Here is a 21,440-nt window from a genome sequence, read left to right as displayed (position 1 = left end):
CTTGTCATAAAGCTAGGCCTCTTGTTCAAGACAAACTTATTTTTTAGGGTTCTCAATATCGTAGCATTTTTCTTATCCTAAAACCCCTCACTATACATTGAACAGATTCAACTGTTACCTGTACTGTTTCTATTAACCCAAGAAAAGCAAACCCAGAGAAAATAAAACATGCCTGCTATACAGTATAGCCAGTCACAGATTTTATACTCTTTCTTTGAGCACCAACATACATACATGTGAAGATCTGAGTTTTCCTGAAGTCGTATCTCAGCAAACGTAGCAATAAAAACTGTCAGCTCCTTAGAAATGCTACTGAAAAGTAAAATCAATGTCTATGGGTTTTAGGCACATCATTTTAGATTGAACATTCTAGCAGTTGATAATAATACAAGTTTTAGCTATATTTTCCATTTCCCTCCAAAAACAGCTAGCAATAAGTGAACAGAAAATCAGAAACTGTTTTGTGGAAAAGTTACACTGCCTCATCTTTGGTTTCCAGTGTAACTACTGACCTCACACTGTGCCTTTGAAACAATGAGAATTAGTAATAAGATTAGCCTTACAGTTCAAATTCAGGAATGTAATCTTCCTTTAACTGTGCCAGACAACCTCATCCAAACCCATAAAATTATACTTGGGAGATTATCATGCCATGTCCTCTGAGGTTAAAACAAAAATACACCAAGATTTCCAGAATTACAAGAAAACTACTACATACTCAACATCATGTTATACAGACTTTTGGGCATGGGAAATGCTAGGAGATTTGTTTGGTTGGGCTTTTTGCTGCTCTAGAAATAACCTAGGGAAGATAATTTGAAACCAGTTCTGAAAATTCCAATAGAATAGACCTTACTACAAAATGGATGAGAGAATATTTCAAATGACAAATTGGTCAAATATTTAAAAGGGATTACTTAGATTTTCAACAATACACCTTTGGCAGAGATAGCCCATAATGGAATTTGTTCTAAAAATAAACAGAATGCAAAATAATCAAAACATGGTATTTCATTTCCAACACAAAGGCACTGCCTTTTACAGAGGAGAAATGACAGATTTTTTTTTCATCTTATTGTTTTATTGTGAACCTTACACTCTCAAAGTCTGAGAAAAATCCAAACGCTCAATTTTGAGATTTGGAGACGTGCATGGTTATCTAATTAAGTGAAATGGTAACTAACTAATTAAACACAGGAAATATGCTTTTATCCCGGAATTCAGAAGGGGTATATTTTCCTCATTTCTTTCATTGCCAGTCAGATTATTTTGTTTCCTCCCTTCAGTATATTTGCTATTCTACTTCTCACTGGTACACGAACACGTCCATTTCTTGTTCACTGCTTCCCAGTGCAGCACTACCATTTTTCTCCCAAGGATTACATCATTATCACCCAGGCACACACTGTGTGACATGCCAACAGATGTAAACCCAATTTCATTCTGTTCCACTAATCCCACAAAATGTATGCAAGTACTACAAGTAATAAGCCTCATAACTATTATTATGTATGTATGCAGCACTTAAAACCTCAATTTTTCAGAACATTCATCCTCAGAATGCTTTCCTCAGATCCCTTCCATTCCCCTCCACACCCATATTTTTCTATAAAATTAACTCAAACTTTTAACAACACTTTAAGTAACGCATGAAGCTTCTTGCCATAACAGCTCTAAGATTGCTGATAGCAACAAACAGGTGCAGTGATTTTAATTAAAAAAACAAAAAACAAAACCCAAGCAACTCTGATTGTCTTAGCAGAATTTGCATTTCCCAACAACCTTGCCTATATACCAACATCAGTTATCTAGACAGCCACTTTTGTAGATCTGGCTCAGAATAAAGACAAAAGCATTATTTTACTTTACTTAACATTACTTTAAATAGCTTTAAACATTTGCCTACAGCTCAGACACCAATATAATAAGATAGCTAATGAAAAGTACAGTACAAAACTGAATCAGTCCTCATTAAGGACAGTTAAAACTGAGATTTTCTTTTTGCTGCTCTCTTTTAATTTAATGAAAGTGTTAAAGATTTCAGATTTAAAGTAAGATGCAAACATTTCGGTAATGTGTAAAGCAGTCTATGTTCAAGAAAAGCAGGTAATCCTACAAATGGGTGGAGACAGAAGTGTCCTTTTTTGCAATGGAATTATTTCATTAGAAATTGATCTACATAAAATTCTGAACAACTTAGTCCCTGAAGAAAAAGAAAAAAACCCAACAAACCCCAATACTTAGACAAAATTATGTTGATGGATTAAAGTATCTTAGCTATTTTTCAGTTCATGTTGTTTTTTCTAAACCAATTAAAAGATGGTAAGTTAATCCTCTTCTGATCTAACTCCCAAAATCCATACAAAATATTCTTGATCAACTGCTTTGACTCTATTAATCCATTTTTTTTTCTATTTTCACATCTCATATTGAAGTTTTCAATCTGTAGTTAACAGATCGGTTAAAAGACTTTTTTTTTTTTTAATGCATGAAACAATAATTCAAATGATTGCTCAACTGCTGATTTTGTCCTTAAGGCTTTTTCATTCTGCCCACTCCTCTTGCATTGTATCCTGCACCCCCAAGTCAATAAAGCATCTGTTTGTTCATTTCTCCCATGTTTATGATCTCCCTCACTGGAAAACTCCCCAGACAGCCCTGTATGAGTTCTGCAGTCTCCTCTTCAAGTGCTGCTGCTGCTGTGGGCCTGGGGGCTGAATAAACAACCCCCAGCAGTTATAGTCAGCATCAAACATTTACTGTGAGGGACTGATTGTAGAACAAGAACTAAGAAGGTCCCGTGGAGGTAATTAGTAAATAGAACAATCGTCAGCAAGGCATGTATACAGCATGCAAGAACTTGTACAGCCAGACTGATTAAAATCTCCAAATTTACCTCATGAATCCACAGACCTCTAGTTTTTAAGTGTTTCTAGAACTCTGAAAAAGAGCATGTTTTAAGATCACAACCCCACTAAGTGGGGCTCACAGTTGCTGGAAGACTGTATGACAAAGAGCATGAAAGATCCTTTTACATAAGGTAACTAGTGTCCAAGCCAGCTATTCCATTCTCGTTCAGGATCTGCACTTTGGGGGCTGATAATACACTCTATACTCTAGAAACTACAGTATTCACAAAAAGATTCTACTAAGGAGAAGAAGCATCAGCCCAAGACAAAAACATAGAGTTGGTTGTAACTGACAAGTTCCACTCATTCCAAAAGCAACAGGAGAAACTAGCAAGATGAACAGCATTTTAGCATGAAGAATTTGATTTACGAGGTGAAACGACCACATAACAGGACTAACCCAAGAGCTTACAACAGTGTCCATATCTTGTTACTGCTAACAGTCTACCTAGAGAAGTCCACCTACTTGTCACATGGACAAGGGGCAATGGGCACAAGTTGCTCCTGGGGAGATTCTGTTTGAATAAAAGAGGTAAATTTTTCACTAAAGGACAATCAGACATTGGAATTCCTCCCAGGGGAAGTGTTGGATTCCCTCACTTTGGAAATTTTAAGTCTCAGCTCAACAGGGTGCTGAGACATCTCATATAAAGAATAATATTAGAAGGGCTGGATCAGATGATCCTTGAGGTCCCTTCCAACCTGACTCTCTATGATTCCAAAGGATGCTGGGGCTTGTTATGGGCAGATCAAACGTCCCAGGCATGTAAAGATTTTTCAGTTATTCTCTCAGTCAGACTTATAAGGCTGTGACCCAATATATATACAAGATATGGACTGCTAAGTCAGGAATTCAAGGAATCACATAAAAAGGTGCAATCCTTACTCTGTCCTCCCATCAAATATTTCCTACTGGATTACTTGGCAAAAAGCAATTAAGATATTGCCCAGGAAGCCACTGTTGTGCTGTGATCTATATTCTAGATCTCCAGCTGCACGTATGTATCAGGCAGGTTGAAGTAAATCATTACAAGACTCTTCACCATTATTTTCAAGTATCAGTACCCTTACAAAGACAACTTATGTCTATACTAATGCTTTGCCTTTCTCTTCTACAATCTAGTCTGATGGACCCAATCCAAATTATTCCACTTTTTTTTTTTCCAAGATAGAAGATGAATGCTTGCAAGATGTCTCAAAAACCTGCATCACAAATGAAACTTATGAAATAGATTAGTATGCATTAAGCACTACTGCTTTAAATGCAAACCTACTGCAGCATGGTTATATCAAACTGCCAAAAAAATCCAGAGACTAAGTTGAAAAAACTCTTGAAAAAGCAGAGAATGTGAATCAGCACCAGTAAATGGATACAAAATCTGTACAAGAAAACGCATATTTTCTATCTAGTCATTGTCACAAAAAAAAAGAGGTAATGATGCATTTCAATTCTAAATCATGCCCATTGGACAAAATTTCATAGTAATTTTACTCTCCTAGTTCTCCTGGTTTTTAAGTAGGATGTGAAATTACACAAAAAGAACAGATTCTGACAAAGGCCAGAGAAGTCCTAGCTCCTAGGGTAATGAAAGTTACCAAGTGATTTTATCAATTCCACAAAATAAAAACAAATGTGGGGCATGTGATTTATTTTCAAGTCTAAACATACAAGGTGATCTTGAGGCCCTTTCCAACTTAATCTTCTATGATTATCAGTTCTGTAATTACCAAAGCAGTGCTCTAATTAAGATGCTTTTGCCACTCGAAACACTGAATTCCAGAGAAGTTCTCATTGGTCTTACCTATCTAGAATTTCAAAATGGCAGAAATACCAAATGAGATTAAAGAGGCTGGTGGGATAAGAGTGTCATAATTTTGAGACAGATGCCTGATCTTGGTCCAAAAGAAGGAAAGAAGGCTATGTCCAGTTTTCTCCTATTAATCCCTGCTAGGAAATACTGGCAGACAGGCATAGTGACATGGTGTATCCCGTGATTCTCTAAAACAGCAATGCCAACAGATATCCCAGAAGCTCATGTGTAACTGCAGATCTTGAGACATAAAAAAGAATGAATATTTATCTAAAACCAAACATCAATAAATGTATTGAATGTGGATGTGGAATTTATTCAGTTAAAATTGATGAAGTGAAAGAAAACTAATAAAAAAATTAATGAAGGATGAAGTTAAGTACTTTGGCAATACATCAATTGTGGTAGAGCCTCATTTTATACAAAGAGGGTTCAAGACACAAAGGCAAGAAATCATATGGGACAAGAAGATTGATTGTGATTTATTAAACTCCAGACATTTCACAAGGCATCTCACCAACTGTAGCAAACCACTACCCACAGTTAGGCAGGTTGTCCAGGCTGCTAAGAGTCAGCTCAAACTGAGTAAAACTTTGTTTCAAATGGTTGATGTACACCTTGGTTACAGCTCTTTCATCAAGTTATATAGGAAGCTAACCAGACTAGAACGATTGCTTCATAAAATTCCTGATTCTGCCTATATTTAACCAAGATAAAACAAGAAAGAGAGAAAATAGCTTCAACATTAAGTTCTCCAGACAAAATAATTTACTAACTCAAGACACTTGCCTGTCAAGGAACAGTTCTGCAGTTCAAGAAATGTTGTTATCTGTAAAGCAGACTATGTTCTATGGGATAAAACCATCAGCCACAGGATAATGATCTTCAGATTTGAGTCTCTACAAGCAGTGAAGAGTTTCTCATCACTGCAGCTTCAACTAGAGCAATCTATATATACAGGAGGACAGGTTTTAAAACAGAGTACATAATGTGTGCCTTCTAAAGAAATCACTTTCTGATCCTCCAAAACTGTGAACACAAATCTAGGACATGATCTGGAATGTCTCCTACAAAGAGTTATAGTCCAATCTTCTTAAAGATTCTGTGAATGCTCCCAATGATTCCAGAACACCAGACTGTGGTTGCTGACCCTAGCATATGTTTTCAGAAACTAAATTCTGTGCTACACTACTCATAGAGTCATAGAATGGTTTGGATTGGAATGGACCTTAATGATAATCAAGGTCCAACCCCCCTGCAGGGCAGGGACACTTCCCTCTAAATAAGGTTGCACAGGCACTCATCCAGCCTGGCCTTAAACACCTCCAGGGATGGGGGCATCAACAACCTCCCTAGGTAACAAAACAAGTCTCCTCAGACACCTGAGGGACAGGATACCACATCAGTTTTGGAACCTGCAATCCCACATGTATCCCACATGTTAAAAACCTTATCTTGAAGTTCCTCTGATACTGAGGAAAGCTACATGTCAAGGTCCACTCAGAATTTGCCCTGCTGATCTAATGACATTAAAGAGAGATGAACTCTTAACATTCCAAGGATGAAAACATCAGAACACTCCTGGTTTTCTGTTCCAATGTCAGAAAGATCAGAGCTTGCTTAGACCAAAATGAATGGTGCTACTCTAGATCCCTCCAACCCCTATCCCATGCAGTGCCCAACCCCTGTAAGTGCACTGACACCAAACAAGCTCTACAAAGAAGGCATCCACATAGCTGTGTCGATATTCATGATGTCTGTGATAAAGCACTATACACATAAATGGATTTATTTAGGTAGTGGTCTGCATAAGGTATGATATTCAGTGAGATGCAGGTCAGAAGACACTTCTCTACCTTTTTTACATTCCCAGCCAGTACATCTCCTCCTAAGAAACCAACTCCAGCAACAGGAAACTAGCAGGACTTCACAAAGACAGAGCAGCCTCAGAGGGCCAGTAGATCAATATTTTTTTTTTTTTTTTTTTGGAGTGGGTGAATGTGATTCAAATCAGGTAAGCAGTTAATAGGCCACCCATGGCCTGCCTCTCATCCTTGAGCACCATTGGGACTTACAGCCTGAATAGGATGAGCAAATAGGCTGAACCAGGATGTTCTTAGAGCTGTCTGTATTCAAGGTTGTTCTTCGGCCTTTGCATTGGAAGCTGACTGTTCCAGAGTGAAAGCTAAGATACATGATTCCTTCAGTCTCTAATTTCCCCAAAAGGAGCATTTGGTCAGTTTCAAACGGAACTCATGAAATCATAATGAAATCACTTCCACCAATTACATCTTCTCTCAGGTCTTGATAGCAGAAAATAAGACCACTATATAGTTATTGTTATTTACAGTGAACGCCAAGATCATCATCATCACCCCCAGGAAAAGGGAAAATGTTTTGAAGCTTACAGCGTTTCAAAAATCCTCTTACTCCAAAGCCAAGAGGTCAAGTTTAGCAAGTGATCCTCTACGACTACAATGTGCTGGTCACAGTATAAAGACCAAAGAAAGTTTCCAGCAGGAAGTACAGGGAGTTTGGCTGTGCACCTTGAGGACAGTATGCTACTTGATCCAGACTAGGATGCTGCAATGAAACAGTTTGAACCAGGGTGTTGAGGAACTGACTGAGCTAGGAAATCCAAAGCAACCGAGCTGTGAAGGGTGGGTAAGGGTTTTCTTGGATGTGGCTAGTGGAATCTATTTAACTGTGATTCTACTGCTTCCACATGCAAGTGACCAAGCCTTGCTTGTGAGAAACTTGTCAGCTACTGGAAGAAGAGAAAACGGACCAGATATTTCAACAAAAACATGGAGTATGACAGGATTGGTTCTACTACAGAGAAAGGTAAATCAGGTGCCACTGGAAGCATTCACTATAACACTGAGCATTAAATCATACCTTAAGGCACTGAGAATGCTGTCATATTGTTGAGAAATGCTCATATTTAGGTTCTTGTAATGATTTTCTCCTCTATTACCCTGCTTCGATAGAAGTAAGGTTACATTACTGAGAACAGTTCCCATTCCTGAGTTGTGTTCCTGCCTTCCTCCCAAAGGTCTGTGGTGCCAAGGGTTAAAAGATGCTGTCTCAAGATAAGTTACAATCTTGTTCCTCTCATTCTGCCCTAGAACAATGCAAAATGTGAACTAATTTAGGTTAAATTTATTTTATTTGCAGATCACAGTTCAACGTTAAAAAAAACATATTAAAACATGTTAATTGCTGTATTATTTCATATTAACAAAATAAAATATTGTGATTTAAATCACAACCATAGAAGGTAAAAAAAAAGTAGTGCTGGCTCAACCTTGTCTAACAAGTGCAAAATTTACTTTGAATAAAACAAATTGGAGGAAACCCTAGAGGAAACCAAAATGAAATATAGCTCTTCAAAGCAGCATTGATTGTGGATCAAAGAGAAAGGCCATCAAAACTTCCCAAGCCACAATGTTTCTGCATGTCTGAAAAAGAATTAACTCAGAACAAATATGGAAATAATAGCAGGTCTCTGCTAAACCAACAACAAAGAAAACCTTAATACTGTAAAGCACTTATGCTGAATCTCCCACTTTTAGAGATACACAAAGCTCCCTTCACACCATGTTTTAAAATGTTTTTTATAGTAACAAAAGCAAAGACTTAAGATAAAAGTCAAAGGGATTATTATCAGTGGTCTACCATCACTGTAGTCTTCTAATTTTTTCTTTTATTTGTGGTCTTCAAATATGAAGATGTAATGCAAAAATACTTCCATACCATTATACAGTATGTTTCAAGTACACTATCTTAGCAGACCAGACAAAGCAACAATCAGCTTCTGGACAGCCAGGCACACTAAACAGTAACATGCAAGCTAACAGTTCCAATGGGCTTTTGTTGCTTTTCATGAGGTTTGGTTTGGGTTTTTTTTTTCACCATCGATCTCCTTAATTAATTAGTGTAATTTTCTTAAAGTTTACAGGACTAAGAGAACAACCCCTAATTAAGAGCTGGATCCTGTCATCCTGTCAAGGGACTAGTGCAAGAAACTCAAGAATTAAGGTATGAATATTACCCAATGTGCCCACATCACCTAAGCCATAAGGACTCTCTGTAGCACTATAAAGCAGATAGTCTTCAGTAACACAAGAAAACCTTTGTTGCAGAAGAAAATTTGGCAAAGAAAAAGCAAAAATACTGTAGAGGAGACTCAACACATGAATAATCAAACAAGCACCACTGTTCTCATTCTTGGGATTTTCTGCTCTATTGTCAGCCAGTGATAGAGACTTGATTCATCTGTATTTCAAAACACCACTTACAGGAAAGAGAAGAGGTCAATAATAAGGGCAAGCTATTAATAAAATATCCTTTTTTAAATGTTAAAATAAACTATCACCCCTCATAAGCAGATGCTCTATGCTTCATACATATGCTGAGCTCTGCATTCCTGAGGCAAGCAGCCTCCACTCATTTTGTTGAGGCCTCTTAAACTGTTCTGTATCACAAATGAGAAAGGATTGTATCTGGCAGTCAAATAATAAAAGTTTGACCACTGCTACCTACTTGAAACTGTTATCAGATCTTGTGTGGCACAGTACCCTTGGATATAGTTTGTTCTTGGTATCTTTCATTTTGACTTTTTTTATGGCATTGAATTATTAAGAGAATTCACTATTTTGAGAGACTCTCCTTGAGAGTCATTGTGAGTTCACGAACAGCTGAAACTAAATGGATTCAAGTTTTTTCAACTGAAAGAAAACACTTAAAATTGATTAAATTATTCAAGTGTTTAACCTTTCTATGCAATTTTTATGAGTTCCATGTATGACCACAAAACAACAATATAGTTTCATCAAATGAGGATCAACTGATCTGAGACCGAGGAAAGACAGCATGTTTCTTCTCCTTCACTTAAATATTTTCTTTTGTTCTCATTCTTTCAAGTGTCTATCAGGCACAAAAAGCAGAAAACTGGTGAGGAGATAATGCCCAGGTTGTACATAAGCATTGCTACAGACTGCTGCAAAGTACAAAGTGAGTTGACATATTGGGTCTACATCAAAGATATGCCCTTTGGCAGGTTGTAAAGACAGGTTGCAATTTTCTCCATAACAATGCATGTTCTACAAAATGGGTTCTGTAACATGAACTGTTAGTGGTATGCCACCATTCCACTGATCCTGCACATGCGTTCATTTCCCAGGAATGCTTGTAAGCTGGGCTATGCCTTGCCCTAAGATAAGCAGACTTGCATGAGGAAAAAAGCAGCGTGTCGCAGACAGAAAGCTTCAACTCTCTGCAGAAGATTCTTCCACAAAATGCAAGTTCCAACACAGGACATGCCAGCGGCTCCCATTTCACCGACTGTATCACATACGCAGTATCTGCAGCAAGGGCTGAATATAATGGGAGCCCCCTTCCTCCTTATGTTTTAAAAATTAAGGGGACAGCTTGAAAAAACACTGCATTGCAGGAATTTAAGTTGTCCAGCATCCCTTAGTCAAATAGCAAGAAACAGCAAATGCAACACTGCCTGTCAGTTTGGAGCCTCACCACGTACTACTTGGACATTACGATGTATTTTAAAATTGTCATGTAATACATTATTCTAAAGTACTTCTACTACTTCCACTGTGAAAGTGGGAAATGGAGAGCTGTGTAATGATTTCAGGCTTGCGTCCAGCTTTTGTACTCCTTTTTATCCGTAACTATTACATGGTGCATTACGAGTTTCAATATAGATTGAATATAGAGACATGACCATATCCGTTTCTCCCATAATTACTCTGAGAGAAATAGTATTAGAGAGTGAATGAGGCAAAAGTATAGCCACAGAAGGAAGATGATTTTATAACTATGAAACAAAACTACTATTGAGACGCTGTTGGTACTGTAACTGCCTCTCCCACAGATTTCCTGCACAGCTTAGGCTAAAGTACTTAATCTTTCCATGCCTCAACTCTGCATGGGTAAAGCAGAGGTCAAAATACTTAACTTCATAGGCATGTTATAAGTATAGAAACATTTGTGTTTGAGAAGCTACTGGGTGTTGCCAATAATAGCTATGTACAATTGAAACATAAAGGAAAAATATTTTAGCACTAAATTTGAAAGGTATATAGAAGATTAAGTATGGCACCTTACATCAAACAAAAGAAAAAAAAAAAGAAAAATCAGCAGCTCTAGTAAGTGAAATCAAAGTATTTGGTAAACTGGCATGCAAGTACATCATTACATCATTTAAAGTCCAGATTGTAATACAAAGATGTGCACAACAGAGTGAAAAAGCAATGCCAGCAATGTCACCTCTGTCATTTCACACTTCTTAGCACGTCACTTTGAAAGCCCAATATTGTTGTAATGTAAGGGCTTTTGCAGAAATGTTAACACATAAATATCCATATATTTGCTTTATGTATTAATTCAGCCTCCTGTTCCTGAAAATAATTCAGCAGCCTACAATTTTACAACATATTGATTTAGGCAACTCATGAGTCAGTTTTTGTGAGTAGGTATCAATCATTTCATTGTTTACTTGTCGTTGGAAAGAAATTGATTTAATCAAACCTCGCAGTAATACATTATTGATGTATCCCAAGAAAACGAAGTCATAATGAACCATCAGGGTCCTAACATAAAACACTTTAAGGAGCGGCAATTTTGGCTTCAGTGTGTCTGCAAATCACAATGAAACAAGTCACTATACTAGTAAAGCCCAGTGCAAGAGCAGCACTGTGTATCATTCACTTTATAGACTTGGGACAAGTTCTCCAAGTTCTCTGGCAACCCCAGAGGGCTAGACAAAAACACACTGTGGACCTTGTCTATCTCTACCACTTATATGGCAATGTATCATTTTTACTCAATTTTTGCAAACTGTGACCTTGAGTATCTCCACAATTTACATACAGCAATGTACAACTTTCACTCCGTTTTAGCAAATCATGACCCTTTTGGGTGGGAGTATGGAGTGATATGACATCATGAAAATAAAAGTCTTAGCCCTTCTCCTCGCACTGGTTCAGCCTTTGTTCTCCAGAGGCTTTAAACTTTTCCATATATTGGACCACACAGGAATAGCAATTTTACTTGATACACAATAGAATTCCTTTATCTGCGTTTGTCAAACCAAATACAGCTTATAGGGCAGCAGCAACTTGAAAAAGTTACATTAGCACTTTATGTATTTTATAGACTTTTGAATACATGTTGCTAGTTGAAAGCATGGACAAACAAATATTACAGCAACACCCACTGCCAAAAATCATTTGGCAAAGCTCTTTTTACTGCAGTTAAACTTTTATTACATTCATGAGAGATGAGAGTACAGTAGCAACACTGTATCACAACACGTTCACTGAAGCCACATTGTTACAAAATGTTACAGGATGCACAATAAACCGTATCATATTTTAGCACTGAGCAAACACATAATACCTCCGAACAGCTTACAGAGACATCTATAGGTAGTGTCTGCCTCATACTTTAGAATTATTTATGTAGGAGAGGCTGAACTTCTGTAGGAATTCATACAACAAGGTGAGAACATTTTTACAAGAAACGTGCTTCACAACTAAACAAGTAATAGCAATGATACCAAGTGCATTACCAAACACAGACACACCATTAGCACAGACACATTACTTAAGCAATTAAGTCTGTATCAGAGATGGATAAAAGTTGGTTTAGATATAAAAAGCAATATAACCAGCAGCCGGTCTTTCTAGCTTTGTCATCTTTCTATACACCTAACTGGAGCTGAACCGGACCCAACTTCACAGAATACACACATACAAACACATACAACCACCCATACATTTTGTATTGAGCTTATACTGAAAAACTGAAAAAAAGCCCCATAAACAATGTGCTCTATTGCACTTAGCAGACAATAATACAGAATCAGGAAAACAGATACAGTACGGTAAGGGAGACAGTTTCCTAATGAAGTAGTAATGGACTAGCTCGCCAGAGCCACGGAGTCTTTCCAGAAGTGGGTTTGATTGCCCTCGATATTTCCCTGCTCAGTGGGGGAAGCAGAGAGGGTGAAGGGAAATCTCAGGACAGAGTTTTCCCTAACGTCCTCGCCCCTCACTCCAGCGCACTAAAGGGACGAAAAAGCAATTCCCGGATATTTCACTTTTCTCTAGAATGAAAAGAAGGTATTTTCTTGGGATATCTGGACGCACGATCTTGCAGAGATAGAAACAAACCCTAAGTTATTCACAGACACACATGCAAAAGAAGAACAGGCATTTTCTCACACATACACCGAAGACGGGATGTAGCTATTTCTCCACTCCAGGAGGGGACGGGAGGAGAGGGCTGCCCGTACCGCCACTCTCGGAACGGGCCGCCCCGGCACCGCCGGGGGTGAAGCCACCCCCTCACCAACACCAACACCCCCCCCCCCAAATACACAAGGGCACGCCCGAGCTCTCCTCACGCTGGGGGTACCCCGGCCTCTCCCGTCACACCCCAAGTGGCACACTCACAAGCTCCCTCGCACACTCCCTCCTTACAACCCTCTCGCACACGCTGGCACCCTCCCTCCCTCTATCTCACACTCACACACACACTCTCACACTCGCTCCTTCACGCACACCCGTGCTCTCCCTCACTCTCAGAGTCCCTCACACAGAGCCCCTCAAACACCCTCTCCTTCAGCCTCTCTCTCACACACACACTCACTTACTCACTCTCTCACTCACACGCACACACTCACTCTCTCACACTCACTCACTCTCTCTCACTCACACACACACACAAACACACACTCGTCCTTTCTTTCTCTCCCCCTTTCTCCCTCCCTCTGCCTCTCCCTCCCTCACACGCACGCTCGCCCCAACGGCCCCAACCGCCGGCAACAAAGCGGCGGGCAACGCGCCGGGCTGGCGGCGGCGGCGGGACGCGCAGACACAGGCGCACGTAGGGACACACACACGGCACAGACACGCACACACACACAATGCTGCCGCGGCACCTACCAGGCGGGCAGCCTCGGCCCAGGTGCGGTCCTTCTTCTTCCTCTTGTCTTTCATGTTTGCATCTCATTGAGGTGGTTCTGGGGGGAGGGGAGGGTGGGCGGACCGGGAGGGGGGCGGGGGTGGGGGGGGCCCGGAGGGGTTCCGTACGGACAATGATACGGTGACACCGAGCTCTGGAGCCCCCGGGGCGGGAGGGGCGGGGGAGGAGGAGAAGGAGAAGGAGGAGGAGAAGAAGGAGGAGGAGGAGGGGAGAGGGGGCCGGGCCGGCTCGGCTCCCGGCAGCGGCACAGCTGACAGCTTGAGGGATGCTCCGCTACGCTCACAACAATGCACTATGACGTCACGGGGGGGAATGGCGCCCGCACCAAACATCCCCGCGGCGGCGGCGGCGGCGGCGGCCGCCCTCGCGAGGAGGCCGCCCGAGAGCGCTCCCGCCGCCAAGCCTCGCGAGAGCCGCCGCGGCGCCGCCGCTCTCCCCGCGGGCTGGGGGCGGTGGGGAGGGGAGCGGAGTCCCGGGAGGGGGGAGGGGGGAGGGGAAGAGGGCGGCCGGACTACAACTCCCGTGGTGCAGCGCGGCGGGCGGGGCGTCTCCCCGGGGACGGGGCGCTGCCGGGGCGGGGGCGGTGGCCGCGGCCGCTCGGGTCAGCGGTGTCGCTTCTGACTGTGGGCGCCGCCGGTACCGTTGTTGCCCCGTGTTCCCCCACCCCCTCACCCCCCCCTCGACCCGGTCGCCCGCAGGCCGGTGCTCTCGTCGTTTCAGGCCGAAAGCGTGTTCGGTATAGCCCAGCCGAAAATAGTGCCCAGCCCTTTCCCCGGCGTGCCAGCCTCCCCGCGGGGCTCGTACTTACGGATGGGGCAGCCCGCTGCCTCGGCGGGCCGGGACCGGGTGCTGAGCGCCGCGGTGAGGGGACTGCTGCGGGGCGGCTGTCGCGCCCGTCCGCCGCGGCGGATCCCGCCTGTCCCCTCCGCGCTTCGTTTCGCCCGGCGTGCCGAAATCTGACAAAGCAAACCCCAGGCTAAGAGATGCCAGCTCGGAGGGATCCCGCCGTAGCGTCTCAACTCCTTTTCTTGTCGGAACAGGAAAGAACATCTTCTCGTTCCAGTGTAAACAAAGGAGTTGATGTGCTGGGCTCGTAAAACTGCTGGAAGATGTTTTCTTTTATTGGATGACCTAGGATTAAGATACCCACGGAATGCGAAGCGAAGGACTTAGCACACCTTCCCGAGTTACGGGATACTGCGGTGTGCGGTTTCTCCGCTGTTTCCTCCCCTCCCCCAAATACGAAAGTATATTTGGAATACTATTGGAATTTATTCGGAGTTTGTTGTTCAGACTGAAACGAGTTAGAAATTATTCAGGCTTTTGTGTGGCCATCTGTTCAGTCCCTGCGCCTCGTTTCGTGCCTCTCCCAACAGCACCCCTGTTCTGCCTTGCCTTTTTGCCTTTTAACATTACGTTGTATTTCCCCACAAATGTACAGTTAGTTGGGAAAAAAATGTAATAATTCCCTGCGACCCCACAATGCTCAGGCTGCTTTATCCGTGAAAGGATTGGGGCAGCCCTGAAGGAAGAAGTGGTGACCTGATAGCATTCCCAAAACAATCTGGAAGAGCACTGAGGTGGTGTATGGTGTTCCAAATGCAGAAGCATCCCCCGCTTTCTTATCTATGTTCTAATTAGAAATGATACATAGAAGATAATTCCGTACCGTGACACCTATCCAGACTTCACAATTGTTTCCACTTAAAAACATTAACGAAACAAAATTCTGTAACAGCTACATCTAAATTTAGTTTTGATTCTAGACTGTATAGCAGTGATCAAAGAACTTGAGTAAGCTTCAGGAATGTTCTTGAGAAAATTATTGAAGCTGAAATTTTTCAGGTTCAGCACAGTTCCGTAAAAATTTTTTCAATCATCCTGTTGCTGAAAGAGCTACGTATTCCTTTGTTACTTACTAAATACCTTGTCACCTTAGTAACATTTAGAAAGGAAATGCTTGCTATTACGATTACTTCATTGTCCTTGGTTTTTGCCTTTTATGTCTCTGTCCTACTTTTCCTTATGCATTTCCTCACCTTAGTTCCATTCTATTCCTACACCACATAGACTTTATTCACACTTATGCTAAAAGTCTACATGTTTAATAATCAAGTGCCTCATTTAAACTGCCTTTGAATACCCTCATTGTTTTCAGTATTAAAACTACAACAAAACATAAAAAGTATAGACAGGTTTATCAGTCACTCCAATAGTAGGTGGCTGTTTTAAGACTGAAAGGAATGTTCTGCCTCTCTTCCCCATCTATTTACAGGTAGATGATGATGTGGTTGTTGATCCGGTTGCTTCATGCACATAACATGAACTGAACTTCACTTAGGAGAGCTCTAGTGTTGCAGGATTGGTGTTGGAGAGAGAACATTTGTCAAGTTAAGAGAAGTTCAGGGATCCTGTGAAGCTGTGGGGTTTTTTGGTTGCTTTAGTTGGTTTGTACTGTTGCATATTGCAGTCAGGATCACACTTTCATCTGGTATTTCTTTGGACACATGGAATAATCTTTTTTCGTTACACATCCTTTATATTCAGCTAGTGAAAAAATTGGACCAGTGTTCATTCTGCTGTTCGGGTTTTTTTCATCATTCCTGCCAAGTCCAGGTGCTACTATGATCCTTTTGCTGATCACATGCAAATTACTAGAAATCATATACTGGCAGTTAATAACACTGACTTTACTGCAAGAAGAAGAGAGTCCACGTGCAACAGTGTGCATTCTGTATGCTTTCAGGATGACAAAAAAAAAAAAAAAAAAAAAAAAAAAAAGTGTTCTTTTTTTTCTGCAAGAAAAGTTTTAGCTGTATCTTCTAAAAATTGGCAGCATACACAGAAACCAAGTGGCTCAATAGAACAGTACACTGCTGCTTTAAGGAAGTTAAAAATCCAGTCTAAGCCAGGAAGCACAGCAGAAAAAATGGTCAGGAAAGAGAGCCTTTCCTATTGGTTATAGATAATATTTGCTGCATGAATCGGACCCAACACTATAAGAAATCATAACCATTGCTACTCTAACTGAACTGACAAAATGAACTAGAATGAGAAATGGTGAACTACGTTGAAACTGCAGCTGCTGGAAGTATGGCTAAAATCTCAGCATACATTGTACATGTTTATGTGTGTGTGTGTGTAAATATACCACTGCTGTCTCCACAGCCCATTGTAAACCAGATCTGATAACCTGCAAACACTACAGAGAGGTGTTGTATTAAAATATTCTATGTATTTCTACCTAAGCAATATTTATGTGATGTTATGGTGCCAGATGTTACTGTTATTACCAAGAATAGAAGCAAGTTATTTATCATGGATGCATGGATTTGTGTCTGCTTACCTTCTCTTGGGTCAGAAGAATGGCCATATGCTACTAAAATAACACTGGACACGGGCTCCTGAGTTTCAGTACTCAGTGAATGCATTTAACTGCAATGCTGTAGAAGTTTGACACTTGACACAGTGAGCTACCTGAAGAACATTGTTCTTGTTTCCTGCATATAAAAACAACTTTTAAAAGTCATTTAAAATATACTGCTGAGTTCTTTATTCACTAAAATTCCTGCTAAGCAGAAATCTGTGACCTGTACTGCATATGCAAATATATATATTTATTGCTTCAATGCAACAAAACAGTGCTGCCAGACAAATTCCAGTTTCAGCTGTTAGAAAAGATATAGTATCAGCTATTACGTGGAAATGCCATATCTGTGAGGAAGGATTTATTCACAGCATGACAATTCAATCTAATGTGACACTTTTACAATGGAAATTATTATATTCTCTACAATTGAATGAGAGATGCTGAGTCACAAGATAATTTAGAAAAGAGCCCAGAATGATATTGTGGAGACGCTGCATTTTCTGTATTGGTTGCAGCATAGTGGTGACAAAAAGTAAACCAGGATACTTTTTTTTTGTGTGTGTGTGGATTTAGGGAATCCAAACAAAGCCATTGTGAGTTACAAACATTTACAGATACTGATGTTGTAGTTACAGAGTGTGTTTTCTATTCTTGATTTAAAGAATACATATTATCAAGCATTCAGACAGCATGAGTTTCAGAGCATTTATTTCACTTAATGGACTTTTCTCTTTTAATCATACACCATATGGACCTGAATCAACAGTGAGAGCTTTTAAAAGGCTTTAATAATTCTTAGTAACAAGCCCGGAACCTAGTATTATTATCTGGATAACGTTACTGTATTTTGAAAGACTCCTGAAGCTCATGGGAAAAAAACCCTACAGGCTGTACTTCAACATGTCAATACAAGAGAGCTGAACCTGAATCTTACTTAATACTAGATCAGATGCACAGATTAGTCTTTTCTTGAGTATGTCATCTGTGTGCATTGGGACTGGAAGAGATGGTAGAACATATAGAGGAGCTCACCCTCCCCAGAAAACAAACAAGCAAGCAAGCAAACAAAACCCAAAAAACCCCATGGAGAATTACAACCGTATTTTTCACATCTTGAATCAAAGTATACATTGTCTATTCCTAACTGTGCAGTGTTTGTAGAACTATTAAGAGCAGTTTGTTTTAAAATCTGAGATTTACCCAAGACAAATCTCACCATAGCAAATTTTCAAACAATGAAAGCTTTGTCTGTGAAGAGCCACTGTTTATACTGTTGGCTTCGGTATTCACCACAATTATCATCACATCTGTCTCAGACCAGGAATGGCCAACTACTGCAAATAGAGGGCTATTTCCTTTACTCCCTCCTAGCCCTTTAGAAGCCAGATAAACGCTCAGGTCTTTTTTATGGCATCGCAGCTGAACTAATAAACCTGACTGCAGCCAGCCTGGGGTCCATTTCACCCTCCCAGCAGATAAGCAGTGGTACTCCCAGTTTGGAGAGCCAACCAAGCAGTCATTGTCCAAACAAACTTCCTCCAGGCACCACTTCCTCAGCCATGCTGGCCAGCTCTTTTTCGTGCTATGAATACGGAGCCAATTTTACCCAAATCCGTGGGGACCATTTCTATGAGAAGGCCATTGTATTTGAACTAAGAACAGCTGACAAGATACCGTGAAAGTCTTGGGGAAAAAAAAACGTTTTATGTGCAGATAATGCAGAAGAGTTGGGAGCCTGCCTCTGAGGTATTGAGCTCCAACTGCACACAGATCACACCTCCAGGCAGTTCTGCTAATGACAGAAAGATTCGGAGAAGCGGGAACTGTCTGCAGATGGCTGTAGCAAGCTTACTTTCATTTTTATATGACACAGTTCAGTCAAATCAAAAACACAGCAGCTGATAGTTTTCTCATCTGCTCTTTTTTAGATGCTTATCTAGTTGATTATATAGAAGTTGTTGCGTGGATTATAAGTGTTTGCTGCAATTACAGGAGAAAAATTAAAACTGCTTGTAGGGTCTGATTTAATAGAAATTACACATCTTCTAGAAGGTGATTCAGGAATTCCAGATACATGGATTCTGATCCAATAGCATGTGTCAGCATACAGAATGAATTTAGACCCATAACATAGATAGATAATATAATGTTACCTCAAGTTATATGGCATTTTAAGGAATTGTGAGGATGTCCTAGAGCAACTACAAGCAAAAATTAAACATCACGCTCACTGTAAGTCTCAAGTTGTTAGCACAAACTAAGGATTACAGGGCAAGTTTTTGTGGCCAGAACTTGATATGAAGGACTGAAGCTTCCCTAAAATCACCAAAATTAAGTGATTCATGCAATGCCATGACAGCCTGCTACCTATCTGTTTTTTCTCCTTGGATAACTGATGTCATAGCTGATTTGGGCAGCTACTCTGGCTTTCCATGATAAATAACATCACATTGTATGACACCCACTGTTATAACCACTTTGCTGTCTGTTGTCAGTCGAGAGCAAAAGTTGTAAGGATTAGTCCCATCAAACTTTTTACAATGTGCAGGTTTTTAGGGGAATGTATGCAAAAGGCTATAATTAAGTTACCTTAAAGCTGATTAAGAACTGCAACGTTAAGGAGGATTTTGAAAGAGACTTCACACCTGAAAAGAGACTTCACACACATTTTGAAAGAGACTTCAAAAACCGTGGAAGACCTTCTCAGTGGACTAACTAAAAATTTAAGAAGTATCATCCTGTATAATGACATAAATAACTTGCAAAACTAGTACCTAGAGAGCTACACATGCTGAGTTAGATATTGCTAGGCTGAGGATCTCTAAATATGCATAGAAGTACAAACAGATAAAAAACACACAGTCCAACAGCATGAAAATAATAAAGATGGGATCTGCACTTGTACTTGCAATTTGCAATTCAGATTTGGCTTTCCAACTACAAAACTTTGGAATCCTTTGAAAAGGCGAGTCAGAATTTATCTTGTCCCTACAGATTATTGGGGTAAAAGGACTACATACATATAATCTATTTTTAGAATAAGTACACACCTGCTTGCACCTGCTTGCCAAGGGCAATGTAGAAATGTCTTGAATTGTTTGAGCATAATAGATGACTTTGCCTTACCTCCTCTGCATTGGAAGACAAATGAGCAAGATAGTCTGTCCAGCCTTCTGCTAGCTGCAGACAACTGGCTGTGCACATCAGAAACTTTTAGATAATTACAAAAGAAAAGCACAGAGAAAAAAATGGTAGTTTATTAACATCACTCATTTTTTAAGAAGGGGGATATGGTAAAGCAGTATTGGTGATAAATGGCAGGAGACACTTAGCAGATGTGCTGATGCAAAGGAGCAAATTCAGTCTGTGGAATCTCATGGTGTGTTTAGTCTGGGGTTCTTGCTGCAGATCTGGCAGTGTTTTTTTCTGCTTTTCTACTCCCCCAATGACTATACTAATAACCATCTCTTATATCACACAATATACGATACTTCAGCAAAGGTCAATAAATAACTCTGCTTTAGGTGTACTCTATTACATTTCCCTATTGGAGCTGTGCCGACTCTGCAGAAAAAAGAACCATCTTCTCCCCTGAAGTTATCAGAGGAATCTACGTGGGCTTGGAGCTACTTTGCTGACTAAGGGCCCAGCTCTGCAAGAGATTCCATTCACACCAATACTTGCAGCATCAGTGCCATTTTGCATAATGACATCCTTTAGCTGTTTAAAAAGGATAAAAGCCAGATACAGACCGAATAAAATATTTATTAAAATGACAATATTTTGTTATTATCAGTGAAAATATGTGTTGTAACTTGAGGCAGGGACTGATCTTTGGCAGTGTGTTTCTAGTGTGGCTACCATGTCAAGCACTGTTCTGTAGACCTCACAAAAATGGCAATATATATATTTAAGATAAAATTATGTTCATCTGATTTATATACTCTTTTTAAACTGCTAAATAGTAAGTTGAAAAATCCTATTGCTACCACACAATAAACAGAGGGTAAAAAAAGACCAGTCAGGACAATGAGGTTAAAACTTTTAATGTCAAAGTACTTGGTGCTTGTTTCTTCCATTGTTCTTCTGGTTTAGTCTTTAGCTATCCTCACAGCTTTCAGATATAGTTATGCCCAGAATAGGACATCCCAAATTCTATTCCTGTAAACAATCCATTTTCTATAGTCTGGCCATTCCACCACAGGTCACTTATATTTAGTCCTGTAATAAATAAATAAAATTGATATTTTATATGATATTTTACCTTTTCTAATAAAGAATTTCCCACTGTACCTAGGAAGTAAATATGTCATTCAACTTGTTCCACTTGTTTGTTACAGC

The 21,440-nt window shown here is 40.3% G+C and overlaps 1 protein-coding gene and 1 long non-coding RNA gene across 2 annotated transcripts in view; one reads left to right on the top strand and one right to left on the bottom strand.

Annotated features, from left to right (window-relative positions):
- Positions 1–14,199, bottom strand: part of ASXL3 (ASXL transcriptional regulator 3) — a 129,524-nt gene extending 115,325 nt beyond the window's left edge. The window contains exon 1 of the mRNA XM_071737451.1: positions 13,690–14,199. Coding sequence (XP_071593552.1) covers positions 13,690–13,743 — 54 coding nt within the window. The 5' untranslated portion in view covers positions 13,744–14,199. The remainder of the gene's footprint in view (positions 1–13,689) is intronic.
- On the top strand, positions 13,471–15,043 carry LOC139793168 (uncharacterized). The gene is made up of 2 exons (XR_011724528.1): positions 13,471–13,711; positions 14,770–15,043. It is a non-coding gene; the product is annotated as an uncharacterized lncRNA (long non-coding RNA).
- The last annotated feature ends 6,397 nt before the right edge of the window (positions 15,044–21,440 follow it).

The sequence above is a fragment of the Heliangelus exortis genome, chromosome 2, assembly GCF_036169615.1.
Source record: "Heliangelus exortis chromosome 2, bHelExo1.hap1, whole genome shotgun sequence".
NCBI classification, from domain to species: Eukaryota; Metazoa; Chordata; class Aves; order Apodiformes; family Trochilidae; genus Heliangelus; species Heliangelus exortis.
This window is presented reverse-complemented; position numbering and strand designations above follow the sequence as displayed.